Source organism: Salmo salar, chromosome 20 (assembly GCF_965601325.2).
Source record: "Salmo salar chromosome 20, fSalSal1, whole genome shotgun sequence".
NCBI classification, from domain to species: Eukaryota; Metazoa; Chordata; class Actinopteri; order Salmoniformes; family Salmonidae; genus Salmo; species Salmo salar.
In genome coordinates, this window is record NC_138310.1 from 93,412,352 (window position 1) to 93,434,983 (window position 22,632).

At 42.8% G+C, this 22,632-nt stretch overlaps 1 protein-coding gene across 1 annotated transcript in view; it reads left to right on the forward strand.

Annotated features, from left to right (window-relative positions):
- tenm4 (teneurin transmembrane protein 4) overlaps window positions 1-22,632 on the forward strand; it is a 653,198-nt gene that overhangs the window by 476,896 nt on the left and 153,670 nt on the right. The window contains 5 exon segments of the mRNA XM_082966126.1: window positions 11,814-11,915; window positions 11,917-12,082; window positions 15,814-15,957; window positions 17,258-17,507; window positions 20,456-20,476. Of these exon segments, the coding sequence (XP_082822252.1) occupies window positions 11,814-11,915; window positions 11,917-12,082; window positions 15,814-15,957; window positions 17,258-17,507; window positions 20,456-20,476 (683 nt within the window).

Genomic DNA, 22,632 nt, shown 5'->3' on the forward strand with positions numbered 1-22,632 from the left:
GTACTACTACTACTAACTGGACATATACACACAGTACTACTGACTAGACATATACATACAGTACTACTACTACTAACTGGCCATATACATACAGTACTACTGACTGGCCATATACACACAGTACTACTGACTAGACATATACATACAGTACTACCACTACTAACTGGCCATATACATACAGTACTACTGACTGGCCATATACACACAGTACTACTGACTAGCCATATACACACAGTACTACTGACTGGACATATACACACAGTACTACTGACTGGACATATACACACAGTACTACACACAGTATTACTGACTGGACATATACACACAGTACTACTGACTGGACATATACACACAGTACTACTGACTGGACATATACACACAGTACTACACACAGTATTACTGACTGGACATATACACACAGTACTACTACTACTAACTGGCTATATACACACAGTACTACCTACTGGACATATACACACAGTACTACTACTACTAACTGGCCATATACACACAGTACTACTGACTGGACATATACATACAGTACAACTGACTGGACATATACACACAGTACTACACACAGTACTACTGACTGGCCATATACACACAGTATTATTGACTGGCCATATACACACAGTACTACTGACTGGACATATACACACACTACTACTGACTGGACATGTACATACAGTACTACTGACTGGACATATACACACAGTACTACACACAGTACTACTGATTGGACATATACACACAGTATTACTAACTGGACATGTACACACAGTACTACTGACTGGCCATATACACACAGTACTACTAACTGGACATATACACACAGTACTACTGACTGGCCATATACACACAGTACTACTGACTGGACATATACACACAGTTTTACTAACTGGACATATACACACAGTACTACTGACTGTTCATATACACACAGTACTACTGACTGGACATATACACACAGTTCTACTACTACTAACTGGACATATACACACAGTACTACTGACTGCACATATACACACAGTACTACTACTACTAACTGGCCATATACACACAGTACTACTGACTGGACATATACATACAGTACTACTGACTGGACATATACACACAGTACTACACACAGTACTACTGACTTGCCATATACACACAGTATTACTGACTGGACATATACACACAGTACTACTGACTGGCCATATACACACAGTACTACTGACTGGCCATATACACACAGTACTACTGACTGGACATATACACACAGTATTACTGACTGGACATATACACACAGTACTACACACAGTGCTACTGACTGGACATATACACACAGTACTGCTACTACTAACTGGACATATACACACAGTATTACTGACTGGACATATACACACAGTACTACACACAGTACTACTTACTGGCCATATACACACAGTATTACTGACTGGACATATACACACAGTATTACTGACTGGACATATACACACAGTATTACTGACTGGACATATACACACTGTATTACTAACTGGCCATATACACACAGTACTACTGACTGGACATATACACACAGTACTACTGACTGGACATATACATACAGTACTACTGACTGGACATATACACACAGTACTACTACTACTAACTGGACATATACACACAGTATTACTAACTGGACATATACGAAACACACAGTACTACTGACTGGACATATACACACAGTACTACTGACTGGACATATACACACAGTTCTACTACTACTACTAACTGGCCATATACACACAGTACTACTGACTGGACATATACACACTGTACTACTACTACTAACTGGCCATATACACACAGTACTACTGACTGGACATATACACACAGTACTACTACTACTAACTGGACATATACACACAGTACTACTGACTAGACATATACATACAGTACTACTACTACTAACTGGCCATATACATACAGTACTACTGACTGGCCATATACACACAGTACTACTGACTAGACATATACATACAGTACTACCACAACTAACTGGCCATATACATACAGTACTACTGACTGGCCATATACACACAGTACTACTGACTAGCCATATACACACAGTACTACTGACTGGACATATACACACAGTACTACTGACTGGACATATACACACAGTACTACACACAGTATTACTGACTGGACATATACACACAGTACTACTACTACTAACTGGCTATATACACACAGTACTACCTACTGGACATATACACACAGTACTACTACTACTAACTGGCCATATACACACAGTACTACTGACTGGACATATACATACAGTACAACTGACTGGACATATACACACAGTACTACACACAGTACTACTGACTGGCCATATACACACAGTATTACTGACTGGCCATATACACACAGTACTACTGACTGGACATATACACACACTACTACTGACTGGACATGTACATACAGTACTACTGACTGGACATATACACACAGTACTACACACAGTACTACTGATTGGACATATACACACAGTATTACTAACTGAACATGTACACACAGTACTACTGACTGGCCATATACACACAGTACTACTAACTGGACATATACACACAGTACTACTGACTAGACATATACACACAGTACTACTGACTGGCCATATACACACAGTACTACTGACTGGACATATACACACAGTTTTACTAACTGGACATATACACACAGTACTACTGACTGTTCATATACACACAGTACTACTGACTGGACATATACACACAGTTCTACTACTACTAACTGGACATATACACACAGTACTACTGACTGCACATATACACACAGTACTACTTCTACTAACTGGCCATATACACACAGTACTACTGACTGGACATATACATACAGTACTACTGACTGGACATATACACACAGTACTACACACAGTACTACTGACTTGCCATATACACACAGTATTACTGACTGGACATATACACACAGTACTACTGACTGGCCATATACACACAGTACTACTGACTGGCCATGTACACACAGTACTACTGACTGGACATATACACACAGTATTACTGACTGGACATATACACACAGTACTACACACAGTGCTACTGACTGGACATATACACACAGTACTACTACTACTAACTGGACATATACACACAGTATTACTGACTGGACATATACACACAGTACTACACACAGTACTACTTACTGGCCATATACACACAGTATTACTGACTGGACATATACACACAGTATTACTGACTGGACATATACACACAGTATTACTAACTGGCCATATACACACAGTACTACTGACTGGACATATACACACAGTATTACTGACTGGACATATACACACAGTACTACACACAGTACTACTGACTGGACATATACACACAGTACTACTGACTAGACATATACACACAGTACTACTGACTGGACATATACACACAGTTCTACTACCACTAACTGGCCATATACACACAGTACTACTGACTGGACATATACACACAGTATTACTGACTGGACATATACACACAGTACTACACACAGTACTACTGACTGGACATATACACACAGTACTACTGACTGTACATATACATACAGTACTACTGACTGGACATATACACACAGTACTACTACTACTAACTGGACATATACACACAGTATTACTGACTGGACATATACACACAGTACTACACACAGTACTACTGACTGGACATATACACACAGTACTACTGACTGGACATATACATACAGTACTACTGACTGGACATATACACACAGTTCTACTACTACTACTAACTGGCCATATACACACAGTACTACTGACTGGACATATACACACTGTACTACTACTACTAACTGGCCATATACACACAGTACTACTGACTGGACATATACACACAGTACTATTTCTACTAACTGGACATAAACACACAGTACTACTGACTAGACATATACATACAGTACTACTACTACTAACTGGCCATATACATACAGTACTACTGACTGGCCATATAGACACAGTACTACTGACTAGACATATACATACAGTACTACCACTACTAACTGGCCATATACATACAGTACTACTGACTGGCCATATACACACAGTACTACTGACTAGCCATATACACACAGTACTACTGACTGGACATGTACATACAGTACTACTGACTGGACATATACACACAGTACTACACACAGTACTACTGACTGGCCATATACACACAGTATTACTGACTGGACATATACACACAGTACTACTGACTGGACATATACACACAGTATTACTAACTGGACATGTACACACAGTACTACTGACTGGCCATATACATACAGTACTACTAACTGGACATATACACACAGTACTACTGACTAGACATATACACACAGTACTACTGACTGGCCATATACGCACAGTACTACTGACTGGACATATACACACAGTATTACTAACTGGACATGTACACACAGTACTACTGACTGTTCATATACACACAGTACTACTGACTGGACATATATACACAGTTCTACTACTACTAACTGGACATATACACACAGTACTACTGACTGCACATATACACACAGTACTACTACTACTAACTGGCCATATACACACAGTACTACTGACTGGACATATACACACAGTACTACACACAGTACTACTGACATGCCATATACACACAGTATTACTGACTGGACATATACACACAGTACTACTACTACTAACTGGCCATATACACACAGTACTACTGACTGGACATATACACACAGTACTACTGACTGGCCATATACACACAGTACTACTGACTAGCCATATACACACAGTACTACTGACTAGCCATATACACACAGTACTTCTGACTGGACATATACACACAGTACTACACACAGTATTACTGACTGGACATATACACACAGTACTACTAACTGGCCATATACACACAGTACTACTGACTGGACATATACACACAGTATTACTGACTGGCCATATACACAGTATTACTGACTGGCCATATACACACAGTACTACTAGTACTAACTGGCCATATACACACAGTACTACTGACTATGCATATACATATAGTATTACTGACTGGCCATATACACACAGTACTACTGACTAGCCATATACACACAGTACTACTGACTGGCCATATACACACAGTACTACTGACTAGCCATATACACACAGTACTACTGACTGGACATATACACACAGTACTACTGACTGGCCATATACACACAGTACTACACACAGTATTACTGACTGGCCATATACACAGAGCACTACTGACTGGCCATATACACACAGTATTACTGACTGGCCATATACACACAGTACTACTACTACTAACTGGCCATATACACACAGTACTACTGACTATGCATATACATATAGTATTACTGACTGGCCATATACACACAGTACTACTGACTGGCCATATACATACAGTACTACTGACTGGACATATACATATAGTACTACTGACTATGCATGCCCTCCTAGCCAAGGGCACAGCACAGTACCAAGGGCGGCACAGACCTTTGTTTACTGCTTCAGCCAATCAGGGCACTGTATTCCAGAGGGGCGGGGGATGTATATTTATAGCAGTGGCTGTGTCCACGTGGCGGAGCCCCTGAATCAGAGGCTGTAGCCTGCAGGGTCCATTGGGAGGGACTTTTGTCCCCCGTCGCAGGTGGGTCGGCAGGTTGACCAGCTAATTGGCTGTAGTGGAGGTGGAGGAAGAAGTGTTCTGCGTCACAATACAATACCATTCCATACAATACAGTACAGTACTATGCACTACTATACAATACAATACCATTCCATACAATACAGTACAGTACTATGCACTACTATACAATACAATACCATTCTATACAATACAGTACAGTACTATACACTACTATACAATACAATACCATTCCATACAATACAGTACAGTACTATACACTACTATACAATACAATATAATTCTATACAATACAGTACAGTACTATACACTACTATACAATACAATATAATTCTATACAATACAGTACAGTACTATACACTACTATACAATACAATATAATTCTATACAATACAGTACAGTACTATACACTACTATACAATACAATACCATTATATACAATACAGTACAGTACTATACACTACTATACATTACAATATAATTCTATACAATACAGTACAGTACTATACACTACTATACAATACAATACCATTATATACAATACAGTACAGTACTATACACTACTATACAATACAATATAATTCTATACAATACAGTACAGTACTATACACTACTATACAATACAATACCATTATATACAATACAGTACAGTACTATACACTACTATACAATACCATTATATACAATACAGTACACTACTATACAGTACTATACAATACAATACCATTCTATACAATACAGTACAGTACTATACACTACTATACAATACACTACCATTCTATACAATACAGTACAGTACTATACAGTACTATACAATACAATACCATTCTATACAGTACAGTACAGTACTATACACTACTATACAATACCATTCTATACAATACAGTACAGTACTATACACTACTATACAATACAATATAATTCTATACAATACAGTACAATACTATACACTACTATACAATACAATACCATTATATACAATGCAATACCATTATATACAATACAATACCATTATATACAATACAGTACAGTACTATACACTACTATACAATACAATACCATTATATACAATACAGTACAGTACTATACACTACTATACAATACAATATAATTCTATACAATACAGTACAGTACTATACACTACTATACAATACAATATAATTCTATACAATACAGTACAGTACTATACACTACTATACAATACAATACCATTATATACAATACAGTACAGTACTATACACTACTATACAATACAATATAATTCTATACAATACAGTACAGTACTATACACTACTATACAATACAATACCATTATATACAATACAGTACAGTACTATACACTACTATACAATACAATATAATTCTATACAATACAGTACAGTACTATACACTACTATGCAATACAATACCATTATATACAATACAGTACAGTACTATACACTACTATACAATACCATTATATACAATACAGTACAGTACTATACACTACTATACATTACAATATAATTCTATACAATACAGTACAGTACTATACACTACTATACAATACAATACCATTATATACAATACAGTACAGTACTATACACTACTATACAATACAATATAATTCTATACAATACAGTACAGTACTATACACTACTATACAATACAATACCATTATATACAATACAGTACAGTACTATACACTACTATACAATACCATTATATACAATACAGTACACTACTATACAGTACTATACAATACAATACCATTCTATACAATACAGTACAGTACTATACACTACTATACAATACACTACCATTCTATACAATACAGTACAGTACTATACAGTACTATACAATACAATACCATTCTATACAGTACAGTACAGTACTATACACTACTATACAATACCATTCTATACAATACAGTACAGTACTATACACTACTATACAATACAATATAATTCTATACAATACAGTACAGTACTATACACTACTATACAATACAATACCATTATATACAATGCAATACCATTATATACAATACAATACCATTATATACAATACAGTACAGTACTATACACTACTATACAATACAATACCATTATATACAATACAGTACAGTACTATACACTACTATACAATACAATATAATTCTATACAATACAGTACAGTACTATACACTACTATACAATACAATATAATTCTATACAATACAGTACAGTACTATACACTACTATACAATACAATACCATTATATACAATACAGTACAGTACTATACACTACTATACAATACAATATAATTCTATACAATACAGTACAGTACTATACACTACTATACAATACAATACCATTATATACAATACAGTACAGTACTATACACTACTATACAATACAATATAATTCTATACAATACAGTACAGTACTATACACTACTATGCAATACAATACCATTATATACAATACAGTACAGTACTATACACTACTATACAATACCATTATATACAATACAGTACACTACTATACAGTACTATACAATACAATACCATTCTATACAATACAGTACAGTACTATACACTACTATACAATACACTACCATTCTATACAATACAGTACAGTACTATACAGTACTATACAATACAATACCATTCTATACAGTACAGTACTATACACTACTATACAATACCATTCTATACAATACAGTACAGTACTATACACTACTATACAATACAATATAATTCTATACAATACAGTACAGTACTATACACTACTATACAATACAATACCATTATATACAATGCAATACCATTATATACAATACAATACCATTATATACAATACAGTACAGTACTATACACTACTATACAATACAATACCATTATATACAATACAGTACAGTACTATACACTACTATACAATACAATACCATTATATACAATACAGTACAGTACTATACACTGCTATACAATACAATACCGTTCTATACAATACAGTACAGTACTATACACTACTATACAATACAATTCTATACAATACAGTACAGTACTATACACTACTATACAATACAATATAATTCTATACAATACAGTACACTACTATACAATGCAATATCATTATATACAATACAGTACAGTACTATACACTACTATACAATACAATATCACTCTATACAATACAGTACAGTACTATACACTACTATACAATACTATACAATACATTCTATACAATACAATACAGTACAGTACTATACAGTACTATACAATACAATACTATTATATACAATACAGTACAGTACTATACACTACTATACAATACAATATAATTCTATACAATACAGTACAGTACTATACACTACTATACAATACAATACCATTCTATACTATACAGTACAGTACTATACACTACTATAAAATACAATACCATTATATACAATACAGTACAGTACTATACACTGCTATACAATACAATACCGTTCTATACAATACAGTACAGTACTATACACTACTATACAATACAATACCATTCTATACAATACAGTACAGTGCTATACACTACTATACAATACAATACCATTCTATACAATACAGTACAGTACCATACACTCTCTCTGTCTCTGTCTCTCTCTCATCTCTCTCTCTCTCTCTCTTCATAACAGAACACATCATAATGATAAAGAACAGCCCGACCTTCCCGGCCTGTTCCGGATCATTAGGACACTGGGCAGGGTGCATCAGACCAGCCAGTGACCTCTAAACGTTAACGCTTGGGCCAGTATTCATAAAGAGTCTCAGAGCAGAAGTGTGCATCTAGGATCTGGTCCTCCTTGTCCATGGCTGCGTTTACACAGCCAGCCCCAATGCTCACGTTTTTCAGCTCTAAAAAATATCCGATCTGAAAAGATATGTGATTGGTCAAATGACCAATTACTGGAGGGGGAAAAAAGTCAGAATTGGGCTGCCTGTCTAAACGCAGCCTTCTAAAAAGGCAAGACTGATCCTGGATCACCTCTCTGAGACGCTTTAAGCTTCTGGGGTCCTCCAGCAACACATACTGGGCGGTGGAGACAGTCTATACCAACACCAGGGGGTGTAGACAGTCTATACCAACACCAGGGGGTGGAGACAGTCTATATCAACACCAGGGGGTGGAGACAGTCTATATCAACACCAGGGGGTGTAGACAGTCTATACCAACACCAGGGGGTGGAGACAGTCTATACCAACACCAGGGGGTGGAGACAGTCTATATCAACACCAGGGGGTGGAGACAGTCTATATCAACACCAGGGGGTGGAGACAGTCTATACCAACACCAGGGGGTGGACAGACAGTCTATACCAACACCAGGGGGTGGAGACAGTCTATACCAACACCAGGGGGTGGTAGACAGTCTATATCAACACCAGGGGGTGGAGACAGTCTATATCAACACCAGGGGGTGGAGACACAGTCTATATCAACACCAGGGGGTGTGAGACAGTCTATATCAACACCAGGGGGTGTAGACAGTCTATATCAACACCAGGGGGTGGACAACACAGTCTATATCAACACCAGGGGGTGTAGACAGTCTATATCAACACCGGGGGTGTAGACAGTCTATATCAACACCAGGGGTTGGACAACACAGTCTATATCAACACACCAGGGGGGTGGACAACACAGTCTATATCAACACCAGGGGGTGGAGACAGTCTATATCAACACCAGGGGGTGGACAACACAGTCTATATCAACACCAGGGGGTGGAACAACACAGCCTAATACCAGACACCAGGGGGTGGAGACAGTCTATATCAACAGCAGGGGTGGAGACAGTCTATATCAACACCAGGGGGTGGACAACACAGCCTATACCAACACCAGGGGGTGTAGACAGTCTATACCAACACCAGGGGGTGAACAACACAGTCTATATCAACACCAGGGGGTGGAGCCAGTCTATATCAACACCAGGGGGTGGAGCCAGTCTATATCAACACCAGGGGGTGGAGCCAGTCTATACCAACACCAGGGGGTGGAGACAGTCTATTACCAACACCAGGGGGTGTAGACAGTCTATATCAACACCAGGGGGTGGACAACACAGCCTATACCAACAGCCAGGGGGTGTAGACAGTCTATACCAACACCAGGGGGTGAACAACACAGTCTATATCAACACCAGGGGGTGGAGACAGTCTATATCAACACCAGGGGGGGTGGAGCAGTCTATATCAACACCAGGGGGTGGAGCCAGTCTATACCAACACCAGGGGGTGGAGACAGTCTATATCAACACCAGGGGGTGGAGCCAGTCTATATCAACACCAGGGGGTGGAGACAGTCTATATCAACACCAGGGGCTGGAGACAGTCTATATCAACACCAGGGGGTGGAGACAGTCTATATCAACACCAGGGGGTGGAGACAGTCTATATCAACACCAGGGGGTGGAGACAGTCTATATCAACACCAGGGGTGGAGCCAGTCTATACCAACACCAGGGGGTGTAGACAGTCTATATCAACACCAGGGGGTGGAGACAGTCTATATCAACACCAGGGGGTGGACAACACAGTCTATATCAACACCAGGGGGTGTAGACAGTCTATACCAACACCAGGGGGTGGAGACAATCTATATCAACACCAGGGGGTGGAGACAGCCTATACCAACACCAGGGTGGGTGGAGACAGTCTATACCAACACCAGGGGGTGGAGACAGGTCTATATCAACACCAGGGGGTGGAGACAGTCTATACCAACACCAGGGGGGTGAACAACACAGTCTATATCAACACCAGGGGGTGGAGACAGTCTATATCAACACCAGGGGGTGGAGACAGTCTATATCAACACCAGGGGGTGTAGACAGTCTATATCAACACCAGGGGGTGGAGACAGTCTATACCAACACCAGGGGGGTGAGCCAGTCTATACCAACACCAGGGGGTGGAGCCAGTCTATATCAACACCAGGGTATTAATTCATCTCTAGTGCATCAACACATGGACGCAAACGGTACATGTTTTTGAGTGTCCAAGTGCATATTAGTGTCAGTTATCATATGGAGGAAATGAATGAAAGATACCAAACATGCTCTTCCTGTTCATGGTGGTGTAACCATCTATTTCTTCCCCCCCTCTCCAGGCTCTCCAGGAAGAGATTCCTATCCCCGGGACAGACATGTCGTTGAGCTACCTGAGCAGCAGGAGCCCTGGGTATAAATCCATCCTGCGGGTGACCCTGACCCCACTCCACCGTGCCCTTTAACCTGATGAAGGTACACCTTATGGTGGCGGTGGAGGGAAGACTGTTCAGGAAGTGGTTCCCCGCTGCTCCTAATCTCAACTTTAACTTCGTCTGGGACAAGGCTGATGTCTACAGCCAGAAGGTCTACGGGCTGTCTGAGGCCTTCGGTAATTTATTATTTATCCTTTGTTTTTACGGTACTTGTATGTTGGTAGGATGTTTTAGTGGAAGTAAATACCTGTATTTGTATGTAATTGATTGATTATTGATGGATTGATTGATTGATTGATTGAATTATGGATAGATTGATTGATTGATGGCTTGATTCGGGCTCACGAGTGGCGCGGTGGTCTAAGACACTGCATCTCAGTGCAATAGGCGTCACTACAGTCCCTGGTTCAAATCCAGCCTGCATCACATCTGGTTGTGATTGGGAGTCCCATAGGGGCGGCGCACAAATTGGCCCAGCGTCTTCTGGGTTTGCCCGGGGTAGGCCGTCATTGTAAATAAGAATTTGTTCTTAACTAACTCGCCTAATTAAATAAAGGGTGAAATAAATAAAAAATAAATTAAATTGATGGAAGATGGGTTGATTGAATTATGGTTGATTGGTTGATTGAATTATGGTTGATTGATTGATTGGTTGAATTATGGTTGATTGATTGGTTGAATTATGGTTGATTGGTTGATTGATTGGTTGAATTATGGTTGATTGATTGGTTGAATTATGGTTGATTGATTGGTTGAATTATGGTTGATTGATTGGTTGAATTATGGTTGATTGGTTGATTGATTGGTTGAATTATGGTTGATTGGTTGGTTGAATTATGGTTGATTGGTTGGTTGTATTATGGTTGATTGATTGGTTGAATTATGGTTGATTGGTTGATTGATTGGTTGAATTATGGTTGATTGGTTGGTTGTATTATGGTTGATTGGTTGATTGATTGGTTGAATTATGGTTGATTGGTTGATTGATTGGTTGAATTATGGTTGATTGATTGGTTGAATTATGGTTGATTGGTTGATTGATTGGTTGAATTATGGTTGATTGATTGGTTGAATTATGGTTGATTGGTTGATTGATTGGTTGAATTATGGTTGATTGATTGGTTGAATTATGGTTGGATTGGTTGATTGATTGGTTGAATTATGGTTGATTGGTTGTTGTATTATGGTTGATTGGTTGAATTATGGTTGATTGATTGGTTGAATTATGGTTGATTGGTTGAATTATGGTTGATTGATTGGTTGAATTATGGTTGATTGGTTGGTTGTATTATGGTTGATTGGTTGATTGATTGGTTGAATTATGGTTGATTGGTTGATTGATTGTTGAATTATGGTTGATTGATTGGTTGAATTTATGGTTGATTGATTGGTTGAATTATGGTTGATTGGTTGGTTGAATTATGGTTGATTGATTGGTTGAATTATGGTTGATTGGTTGATTGATTGGTTGAATATGGTTGATTGGTTGATTGATTGGTTGAATTATGGTTGATTGGTTGAATTATGGTTGATTGGTTGATTGGTTGGTTGTATTATGGTTGATTGGTTGTATTATGGTTGATTGGTTGATTGATTGGTTGAATTATGGTTGATTGGTTGATTGATTGGTTGAATTATGGTTGATTGATTGGTTGAATTATGGTTGATTGGTTGATTGATTGGTTGAATTATGGTTGATTGATTGGTTGAATTATGGTTGATTGATTGGTTGAATTATGGTTGATTGATGGTTGAATTATGGTTGATTGATTGGTTGAATTATGGTTGATTGGTTGATTTGTGTTGTTCTACTTGTATGTCTGTTGTTAATCAGCAATGGAACAATAAAGATCTGATCTATTTTCAGAGTATTCAGAGTAACTAACTACCTGGTCTTATTCAGAGTAACTAACTACCTGTTATGGAGTAACTACCTGTCCTCTCTCTCTCTCTCTCTCTCTCTCTCTCTCTCTCTCTCTCTCTCTCTCTCTCTCTCCTCTCTAGTATCAGAGGGTTATGGAGTAACTACCTGCCCTCTCTCTCTCTCTCTAGTATCAGTGGGTTATGGCGTAACTACTGTCCTCTCTCTCTCTCTCTCTCTCTAGAATCAGAGGGTTATGGAGTAACTACCTGTCCTCTCTCTCTCTCTCTCGTCTCTCTCGCTTCTCTCTCTTCTCTCTCTCTCTCTCTCTCTCTCTCTCTAGTATCAGAGGGTTATGGAGTAACTACCTGTCCTCTCTCTCTCTCTCTCTCTCTCTCTTCTCTCTCTCTCTCTCTCTCTCTCTCTCTCTAGAATCAGAGGGTTATGGAGTAACTACCTGTCCTCTCTCTCTCTCTCTCTCTCTAGTATCAGAGGGTTATGGAGTAACTACCTGTCCTCTCTCTCTCTCTCTCTCTCTAGTATCAGAGGGGTTATGGAGTAACTACCTGTCCTCTCTCTCTCTCTCTCTAGTGTCAGAGGGTTATGGAGTAACTACCTGTCCTCTCTCTCTCTCGCTCTCTCTAGTATCAGAGGGTTATGGAGTAACTACCTGTCCTCTCTCTCTCTCTCTCTAGTGTCAGAGGGTTATGGAGTAACTACCTGGTCCTCTCTCTCTCTCTAGTGTCAGTGGGTTATGGAGTAAGTACCTGTCCTCTCTCTCTCTCGCTCTCTAGTATCAGAGGGTTATGGAGTAACTACCTGTCCTCTCTCTCTCTCTCTCTAGTGTCAGAGGGTTATGGAGTAACTACCTGTCCTCTCTCTCTCTCTCTCTCTCTAGTATCAGAGGGTTATGGAGTAACTACCTGTCCTCTCTCTCTCTCTCTCTCTAGTATCAGAGGGTTATGGAGTAACTACCTGTCCTCTCTCTCTCTCTCTCTAGTATCAGAGGGTTATGGAGTAACTACCTGTCCTCTCTCTCTCTCTCTCTCTCTCTAGTGTCAGAGGGTTATGGAGTAACTACCTGTCCTCTCTCTCTCTCTCTCTAGTGTCAGAGGGTTATGGAGTAACTACCTGTCCTCTCTCTCTCTCTAGTATCAGAGGGTTATGGAGTAACTACCTGTCCTCTCTCTCTCTCTCTCTCTCTAGTATCAGAGGGTTATGGAGTAACTACCTGTCCTCTCTCTCTCTCTAGTGTCAGAGGGTTATGGAGTAACTACCTGTCCTCTCTCTCTCTCTCTCTCTCTCTCTCTCTCTCTCTCTCTCTCTAGTATCAGAGGGTTATGGAGTAACTACCTGTCCTCTCTCTCTCTCTCTCTCTAGTATCAGAGGGTTATGGAGTAACTACCTGTCCTCTCTCTCTCTCTCTCTCTCTAGTGTCAGAGGGTTATGGAGTAACTACCTGTCCTCTCTCTCTCTCTCTCTCTCTCTAGTGTCAGAGGGTTATGGAGTAACTACCTGTCCTCTCTCTCTCTCTCTCTCTCTAGTATCAGAGGGTTATGGAGTAACTACCTGTCCTCTCTCTCTCTCTCTAGTGTCAGAGGGTTATGGAGTAACTACCTGTCCTCTCTCTCTCTCTCTCTCTAGTGTCAGTGGGTTATGGAGTAACTACCTGTCCTCTCTCTCTCTCTCTCTCTAGTGTCAGTGGGTTATGGAGTAACTACCTGTCCTCTCTCTCTCTCTCTCTCTAGTGTCAGAGGGTTATGGAGTAACTACCTGTCCTCTCTCTCTCTCTCTCTAGTATCAGTGGGTTATGGAGTAACTACCTGTCCTCTCTCTCTCTCTAGTGTCAGTGGGTTATGGAGTAACTACCTGTCCTCTCTCTCTCTCTAGTGTCAGTGGGTTATGGAGTAACTACCTGTCCTCTCTCTCTCTCTAGTATCAGAGGGTTATGGAGTAACTACCTGTCCTCTCTCTCTCTCTAGTATCAGTGGGTTATGGAGTAACTACCTGTCCTCTCTCTCTCTCTCTCTCTCTCTCTCTCTGTAGTGTCAGTGGGTTATGAATATGAGTCATGTCCAGATCTGATCCTCTGGGAGAAGAGGACAGCTGTTCTACAGGGATATGAGATCACAGCTTCAAACCTAGGAGGCTGGTCCCTGGACAAACACCATGCTCTCAACATTCAGAGTGGTGAGTACACCAACCTTCTCTTGGAAGCTATGTAAAGTCCTCTTCTTCCATTTTTGGGGAACAAATGGCTTTTGTACCGATCCTCTGCCCGTCTTGAGTTAGTGTGGTGTAGGAGTTACACCATTGTGCCCGTCTGAAGACATTCTACTCATTAAATTGTTACACATTTCATCATACACATACATACCATACTGCATCTCTACTAGACCTGTATCCTGATACTTCAACACAGTCAAGATATACACACCATACTGCATTTCTACTAGACCTGTATCCTGATACTTTGACACAGTCAAGATATACACACCATACTGCATTTCTACTAGACCTGTATCCTGATACTTTGACACAGTCAAGATATACACACCATACTGCATTTCTACTAGACCTGTATCCTGATACTTTGACACAGTCAAGATAAACACACCATACTGCATTACGGTAATGGTTTTACATCAATACAGGCCTAAATCTCTCCCTCTAGCGAGATTTTATACATAAGAACATGTCATTCATACTCAGACAGGTCTGACTTTTTTTTGGAAGGAGGAGGGTCAATTTTCTCCCTTCCAGTGAATTACTCTTAAAAAGCTGTCGTAGGAGTAAGAGAGGGAGTGGAAAGGGAGGGAGATCCTCCCAAATGGCACCCTATTCCCTATTCCCTGCTAGGGCCCTGGTCAAAAGTAGTGCACCGTGAAGGGGTTAGGGACACACCTAAGGTCTCATCCAGTCAGGCATGCAGCTCGTCCGTCTGTCCCTGTCAGAGATGCTCATCACAAGAAATGAAGCGTACTTACATGGTAAAGTGTTCAGGGAGAGGAGGAGAGAGGAGGGGAGGGGAGGGGAGGAGAGGAGAGGAGGGGAGAGGAGGGGAGGAGAGGAGAGGAGAGCAGAGGAGAGGAGAGGAGAGGAGAGGAGAGGAGAGGAGATGGGAGGGGAGGGGAGGGGAGAGGAGAGGAGAGGAGAGGAGAGGAGAGGAGAGGAGAGGAGAGGAGAGGAGAGGAGAGGAGGCACTTGGATCTGTCAGAGAGAGAGCACAGTGAGTCTGGACTGGATGTCCCGTCCTCACAGAGTGACTATAGTAGATATATCCTCTGTGTCCATCTGTTTTTATTCAGAATGAAGATTCCTCATCTTCATCGTGATTATATGACTTGATACCTTGTGGTCTGTCCTCGTCTTCATCGTGATTATATGACTGATACTAGTATCCTCATCTTCATCGTGATTATATGACTGATACTAGTATCCTCATCTTCATCGTGATTATTTGACTGATACTAGTATCCTCCTCTCGTAGGTATCCTCCACATGGGGAACGGCGAGAACGTGTTTGTCTCCCAGCAGCCACCTGTGATCAGCAGTGTGATGGGTAACGGTAGGCACCGTAGCATCTCCTGCCCCAGCTGCAACGGAATGGCCGACGGCAACAAACTCCTGGCTCCCGTCGCTCTGGCGTGCGGCTCAGACGGCAGCCTGTACGTGGGCGACTTTAACTACGTACGTCGCATCTTCACCACCGGGAACGTCACCAGCGTACTGGAACTCAGGTATTTTACTACGTTTTTGTTTTATTTATTAACCAGGAAATAGTTTGAGGTCAGTGGAGGCTGCTGAGGACTGAACGGTGATAGTAATGTCTGGAACGGAGCGAAAAATGCAATGGCATTAAAAACACCTGGAATCCACAGGAAACCGCGTGTGTGTGATGTATTTGGAATCTTTTCCAGCCGTTACCACCAGTCCGTCCTCCCAAATTAAGGTGCCACCAACCTCCTGTGCTTGAGGTAATACACCTGTTTGGCGAGGAGGGACCTAGACTCAACTGTAGCCATGGCAACAGGCACAGGGGAAATCCCGGGGAAATCCCAAATACTATTTGAAATCATTTCCAAATACTTCCTCTCGGCTTGATTGAGCTATAGAATAGTAAATAGAATAGTCACAAAAGTGCAAAACCCAGCCCGTACTCCAGGCAGGCAAAAGCAAACGCTAAAACGATTTGATATATTTAGAATAATATCTGAACCCAGGTCTGGCAGGCTAGAGCTAGACATGTGTCTCAAATGGCATCCTATTCCCTGTGTAGTGCACTACTTGACCAGGGCCCATAGGACTCTGGTCAAAAGTAGTGCACTTGGTAGGGAATAGGGTGCCATTTGGGACACAAGTCTAGCTCTAGCCTGCCAGACCTGGGTTCAGAGACTATTCTAAACATGTCAAATAATTTTAGAGCTAGGGGCTCTGTCCTCCAGCCACCTACTCACCCCACCTGGAGCTCAGATGGTCCTTCTCTCTCCTGTCTGAGGTAACATGACAGGCCCCTATAGAGCCAGGGGTGATGCTCCTGCCAGAGGTAACATGACAGGCCCCTATAGAGCCAGGGGTGATGCTCCTCCCAGAGGTAACATGACAGGCCCCTATAGAGCCAGGGGGTGATGCTCCTCCCAGAGGTAACATGACAGGCCCCTATAGAGCCAGGGGTGATGCTCCTCCCAGAGGTAACATGACAGGCCCCTATAGAGCCAGGGGTGATGGCTCCTGCCAGAGGTAACATGACAGGCCCCTATAGAGCCAGGGGTGATGCTCCTCCCAGAGGTAACATGACAGGCCCCTATAGAGCCAGGGGGTGATGCTCCTGCCAGAGGTAACATGACAGGCCCCTATAGAGCCAGGGGTGATGCTCCTGCCAGAGGTAACATGACAGGCCCCTATAGAGCCAGGGGTGATGCTCCTGCCAGAGGTAACATGACAGGCCCCTATAGAGCCAGGGGTGATGCTCCTGCCAGAGGTAACATGACAGGCCCCTATAGAGCCAGGGGGTGATGCTCCTGCCAGAGGTAACATGACAGGCCCCTATAGAGCCAGGGGTGATGCTCCTCCCAGAGGTAACATGACAGGCCCCTATAGAGCCAGGGGTGATGCTCCTCCCAGAGGTAACATGACAGGCCCCTATAGAGCCAGGGGTGATGCTCCTGTCTCTCTCACCCACCTGTGTCAGCTGGGTGGGGACTAGAGAGACGAGCTGAAGAGGATGGATGGGTCCCAATTGGCACCCTACTCCATTTTAAAGTGCACTACTTTTGACCAGAGCGCTATGGGGACTGGTCAAAAGTATTACACTATCTAAGGAATAGGGTTATTTTTTTGATGCAGACATGTTGTTGAAAGAGAAAGGGTGTGTAGAGGGTCTGTAGAGGGTGTAGAGGGTCTGTAGAGGGTGTAGAGGGTATCGAGGGTGTAGAGGGTGTAGAGGGTGTAGAGGGTGTAGAGGGTGTAGAGGGTCTGTAGAGGGTGTAGAGGGGGTAGAGGGTGTAGAGGGTGTAGAGGGTGTAGAGGGGGTAGAGGGTGTAGAGGGTCTGTAGAGGGTGTAGAGGGTGTAGAGGGTGTAGAGGGTGTAGAGGGTGTAGAGGGTATAGAGGGTGTAGAGGGTGTAGAGGGTGTAGAGGGTATCGAGGGTGTAGAGGGTGTAGAGGGTGTAGAGGGTGTAGAGGGTGTAGAGGGGGAGAGGGTGTAGAGGGGGTAGAGGGGGTAGAGGGTGTAGAGGGTGTAGAGGAGAGAGGGTGTAGAGGGTGTAGAGGGAGAGAGGGTATTGAGAGAGAGGTGGAGGGGTAGAGAGGTGGAGGGATAGAGAGAGGTGGAGGGGTAGAGAGGTGGAGGGGTAGAGAGGTGGAGGGATAGAGAGAGGTGGAGGGGTAGAGAGGTGGAGGGATAGAGAGAGGTGGAGGGGTAGAGAGGTGGAGGGGTAGAGAGGTGGAGGGGTAGAGAGGTGGAGGGATAGAGAGAGGTGGAGGGGTAGAGAGGTGGAGGGGTAGAGAGGTTGGAGGGGTAGAGAGGTGGAGGGATAGAGAGAGGTGGAGGGGTAGAGAGGTGGAGGGGTAGAGAGGTGGAGGGATAGAGAGAGGTGGAGGGGTAGAGAGGTTGAGGGGTAGAGAGAGGTGGAGGGGTAGAGAGGTGGAGGGATAGAGAGAGGTGGAGGGGTAGAGAGGTGGAGGGATAGAGAGAGGTGGAGGGGTAGAGAGGTTGAGGGGTAGAGAGAGGTGGAGGGGTAGAGAGGTGGAGGGATAGAGAGAGGTGGAGGGGTAGAGAGGTGGAGGGATAGAGAGAGGTGGAGGGGTAGAGAGGTTGAGGGGTAGAGAGGTGGAGGGGTAGAGAGGTGGAGGGATAGAGAGAGGTGGAGGGGTAGAGAGGTGGAGGGGTAGAGAGGTGGAGGGGTAGAGAGGTGGAGGGGTAGAGAGAGGTGGAGGGGTAGAGAGGTGGAGGGGTAGAGAGGTGGAGGGATAGAGAGAGGTGGAGGGGTAGAGAGGTGGAGGGATAGAGAGAGGTGGAGGGGTAGAATCTGAAGACCTGGTATACGTTAGAGTTAGACATCTTGAAGTGTAGGAATACTTTTGCTATTGTTTTATTCATAATTATTTGTTAATTACTAATCTACTAATCTTCACTAACAACTAACTTGTCTCTTTCTTTCCCTGCTGCCTGTGGGTTACTCTGGCAGAAATAAAGATTTCAGGCATAGGTAAGTCCCTCACGTTAGAGTACAGGTGCATCCCAAATGCCATCCTATTCCCTGATAGTACACTACTTCTGAGCAGGTCCTATATTGCTCTGGTAGGAGTGTGCATGGTATTTCACATTGTTGTTTGTCATGACAAAGTTACTGGTCCTGCCAAGTACTACTTTGATAGGATAAACAGTTTCCTAATGAAACATTCCTAAAATAAAACATGAACAGGTATGACATTAACATAACGCCTTTCACTTGTGTCCCATCAATATCTGTTGATGAAGTGGTTTGTCATGGAATCGGGTGCCATTTGGGACAGCCATGTCTGCTGGTGCTGCATGTCAACTACTGTACTCTCTACTGGGATCACAGCTAGGTCAGTGTAGGTGCTGTTCTCTCTACCTGGGATCACAGCTAGGTCAGTGTAGGTGCTGTTCTCTCTACCTGGGATCACAGCTAGGTCAGTGTAGGTGCTGTTCTCTCTACCTGGGATCACAGCTAGGTCAGTGTAGGTGCTGTTCTCTCTACCTGGGATCACAGCTAGGTCAGTGTAGGTGCTGTTCTCTCTACCTGGGATCACAGCTAGGTCAGTGTAGGTGCTGTTCTCTCTACCTGGGATCACAGCTAGGTCAGTGTAGGTGCTGTTCTCTCTACCTGGGATCACAGCTAGGTCAGTGTAGGTGCTGTTCTCTCTACCTGGGATCACAGCTAGGTCAGTGTAGGTGCTGTTCTCTCTACCTGGGATCACAGCTAGGTCAGTGTAGGTGCTGTTCTCTCTACCTGGGATCACAGCTAGGTCAGTGTAGGTGCTGTTCTCTCTACCTGGGATCACAGCTAGGTCAGTGTAGGTGCTGTTCTCTCTATCTGGGATCACAGCTAGGTCAGTGTAGGTGCTGTTCTCTCTACCTGGGATCACAGCTAGGTCAGTGTAGGTGCTGTTCTCTCTACCTGGGATCACAGCTAGGTCAGTGTAGGTGCTGTTCTCTCTACCTGGGATCACAGCTAGGTCAGTGTAGGTGCTGTTCTCTCTACCTGGGATCACAGCTAGGTCAGTGTAGGTGCTGTTCTCTCTACCTGGGATCACAGCTAGGTCAGTGTAGGTGCTGTTCTCTCTACCTGGGATCACAGCTAGGTCAGTGTAGGTGCTGTTCTCTCTACCTGGGATCACAGCTAGGTCAGTGTAGGTGCTGTTCTCTCTACCTGGGATCACAGCTAGGTCAGTGTAGGTGCTGTTCTCTCTATCTGGGATCACAGCTAGGTCAGTGTAGGTGCTGTTCTCTCTACCTGGGATCACAGCTAGGTCAGTGTAGGTGCTGTTCTCTCTACCTGGGATCACAGCTAGGTCAGTGTAGGTGCTGTTCTCTCTACCTGGGATCACAGCTAGGTCAGTGTAGGTGCTGTTCTCTCTACCTGGGATCACAGCTAGGTCAGTGTAGGTGCTGTTCTCTCTATCTGGGATCACAGCTAGGTCAGTGTAGGTGCTGTTCTCTCTACCTGGGATCACAGCTAGGTCAGTGTAGGTGCTGTTCTCTCTACCTGGGATCACAGCTAGGTCAGTGTAGGTGCTGTTCTCTCTACCTGGGATCACAGCTAGGTCAGTGTAGGTGCTGTTCTCTCTATCTGGGATCACAGCTAGGTCAGTGTAGGTGCTGTTCTCTCTACCTGGGATCACAGCTAGGTCAGTGTAGGTGCTGTTCTCTCTACCTGGGATCACAGCTAGGTCAGTGTAGGTGCTGTTCTCTCTACCTGGGATCACAGCTAGGTCAGTGTAGGTGCTGTTCTCTCTACCTGGGATCACAGCTAGGTCAGTGTAGGTGCTGTTCTCTCTACCTGGGATCACAGCTAGGTCAGTGTAGGTGCTGTTCTCTCTACCTGGGATCACAGCTAGGTCAGTGTAGGTGCTGTTCTCTCTACCTGGGATCACAGCTAGGTCAGTGTAGGTGCTGTTCTCTCTACCTGGGATCACAGCTAGGTCAGTGTAGGTGCTGTTCTCTCTACCTGGGATCACAGCTAGGTCAGTGTAGGTGCTGTTCTCTCTACCTGGGATCACAGCTAGGTCAGTGTAGGTGCTGTTCTCTCTACCTGGGATCACAGCTAGGTCAGTGTAGGTGCTGTTCTCTCTACCTGGGATCACAGCTAGGTCAGTGTAGGTGCTGTTCTCTCTACCT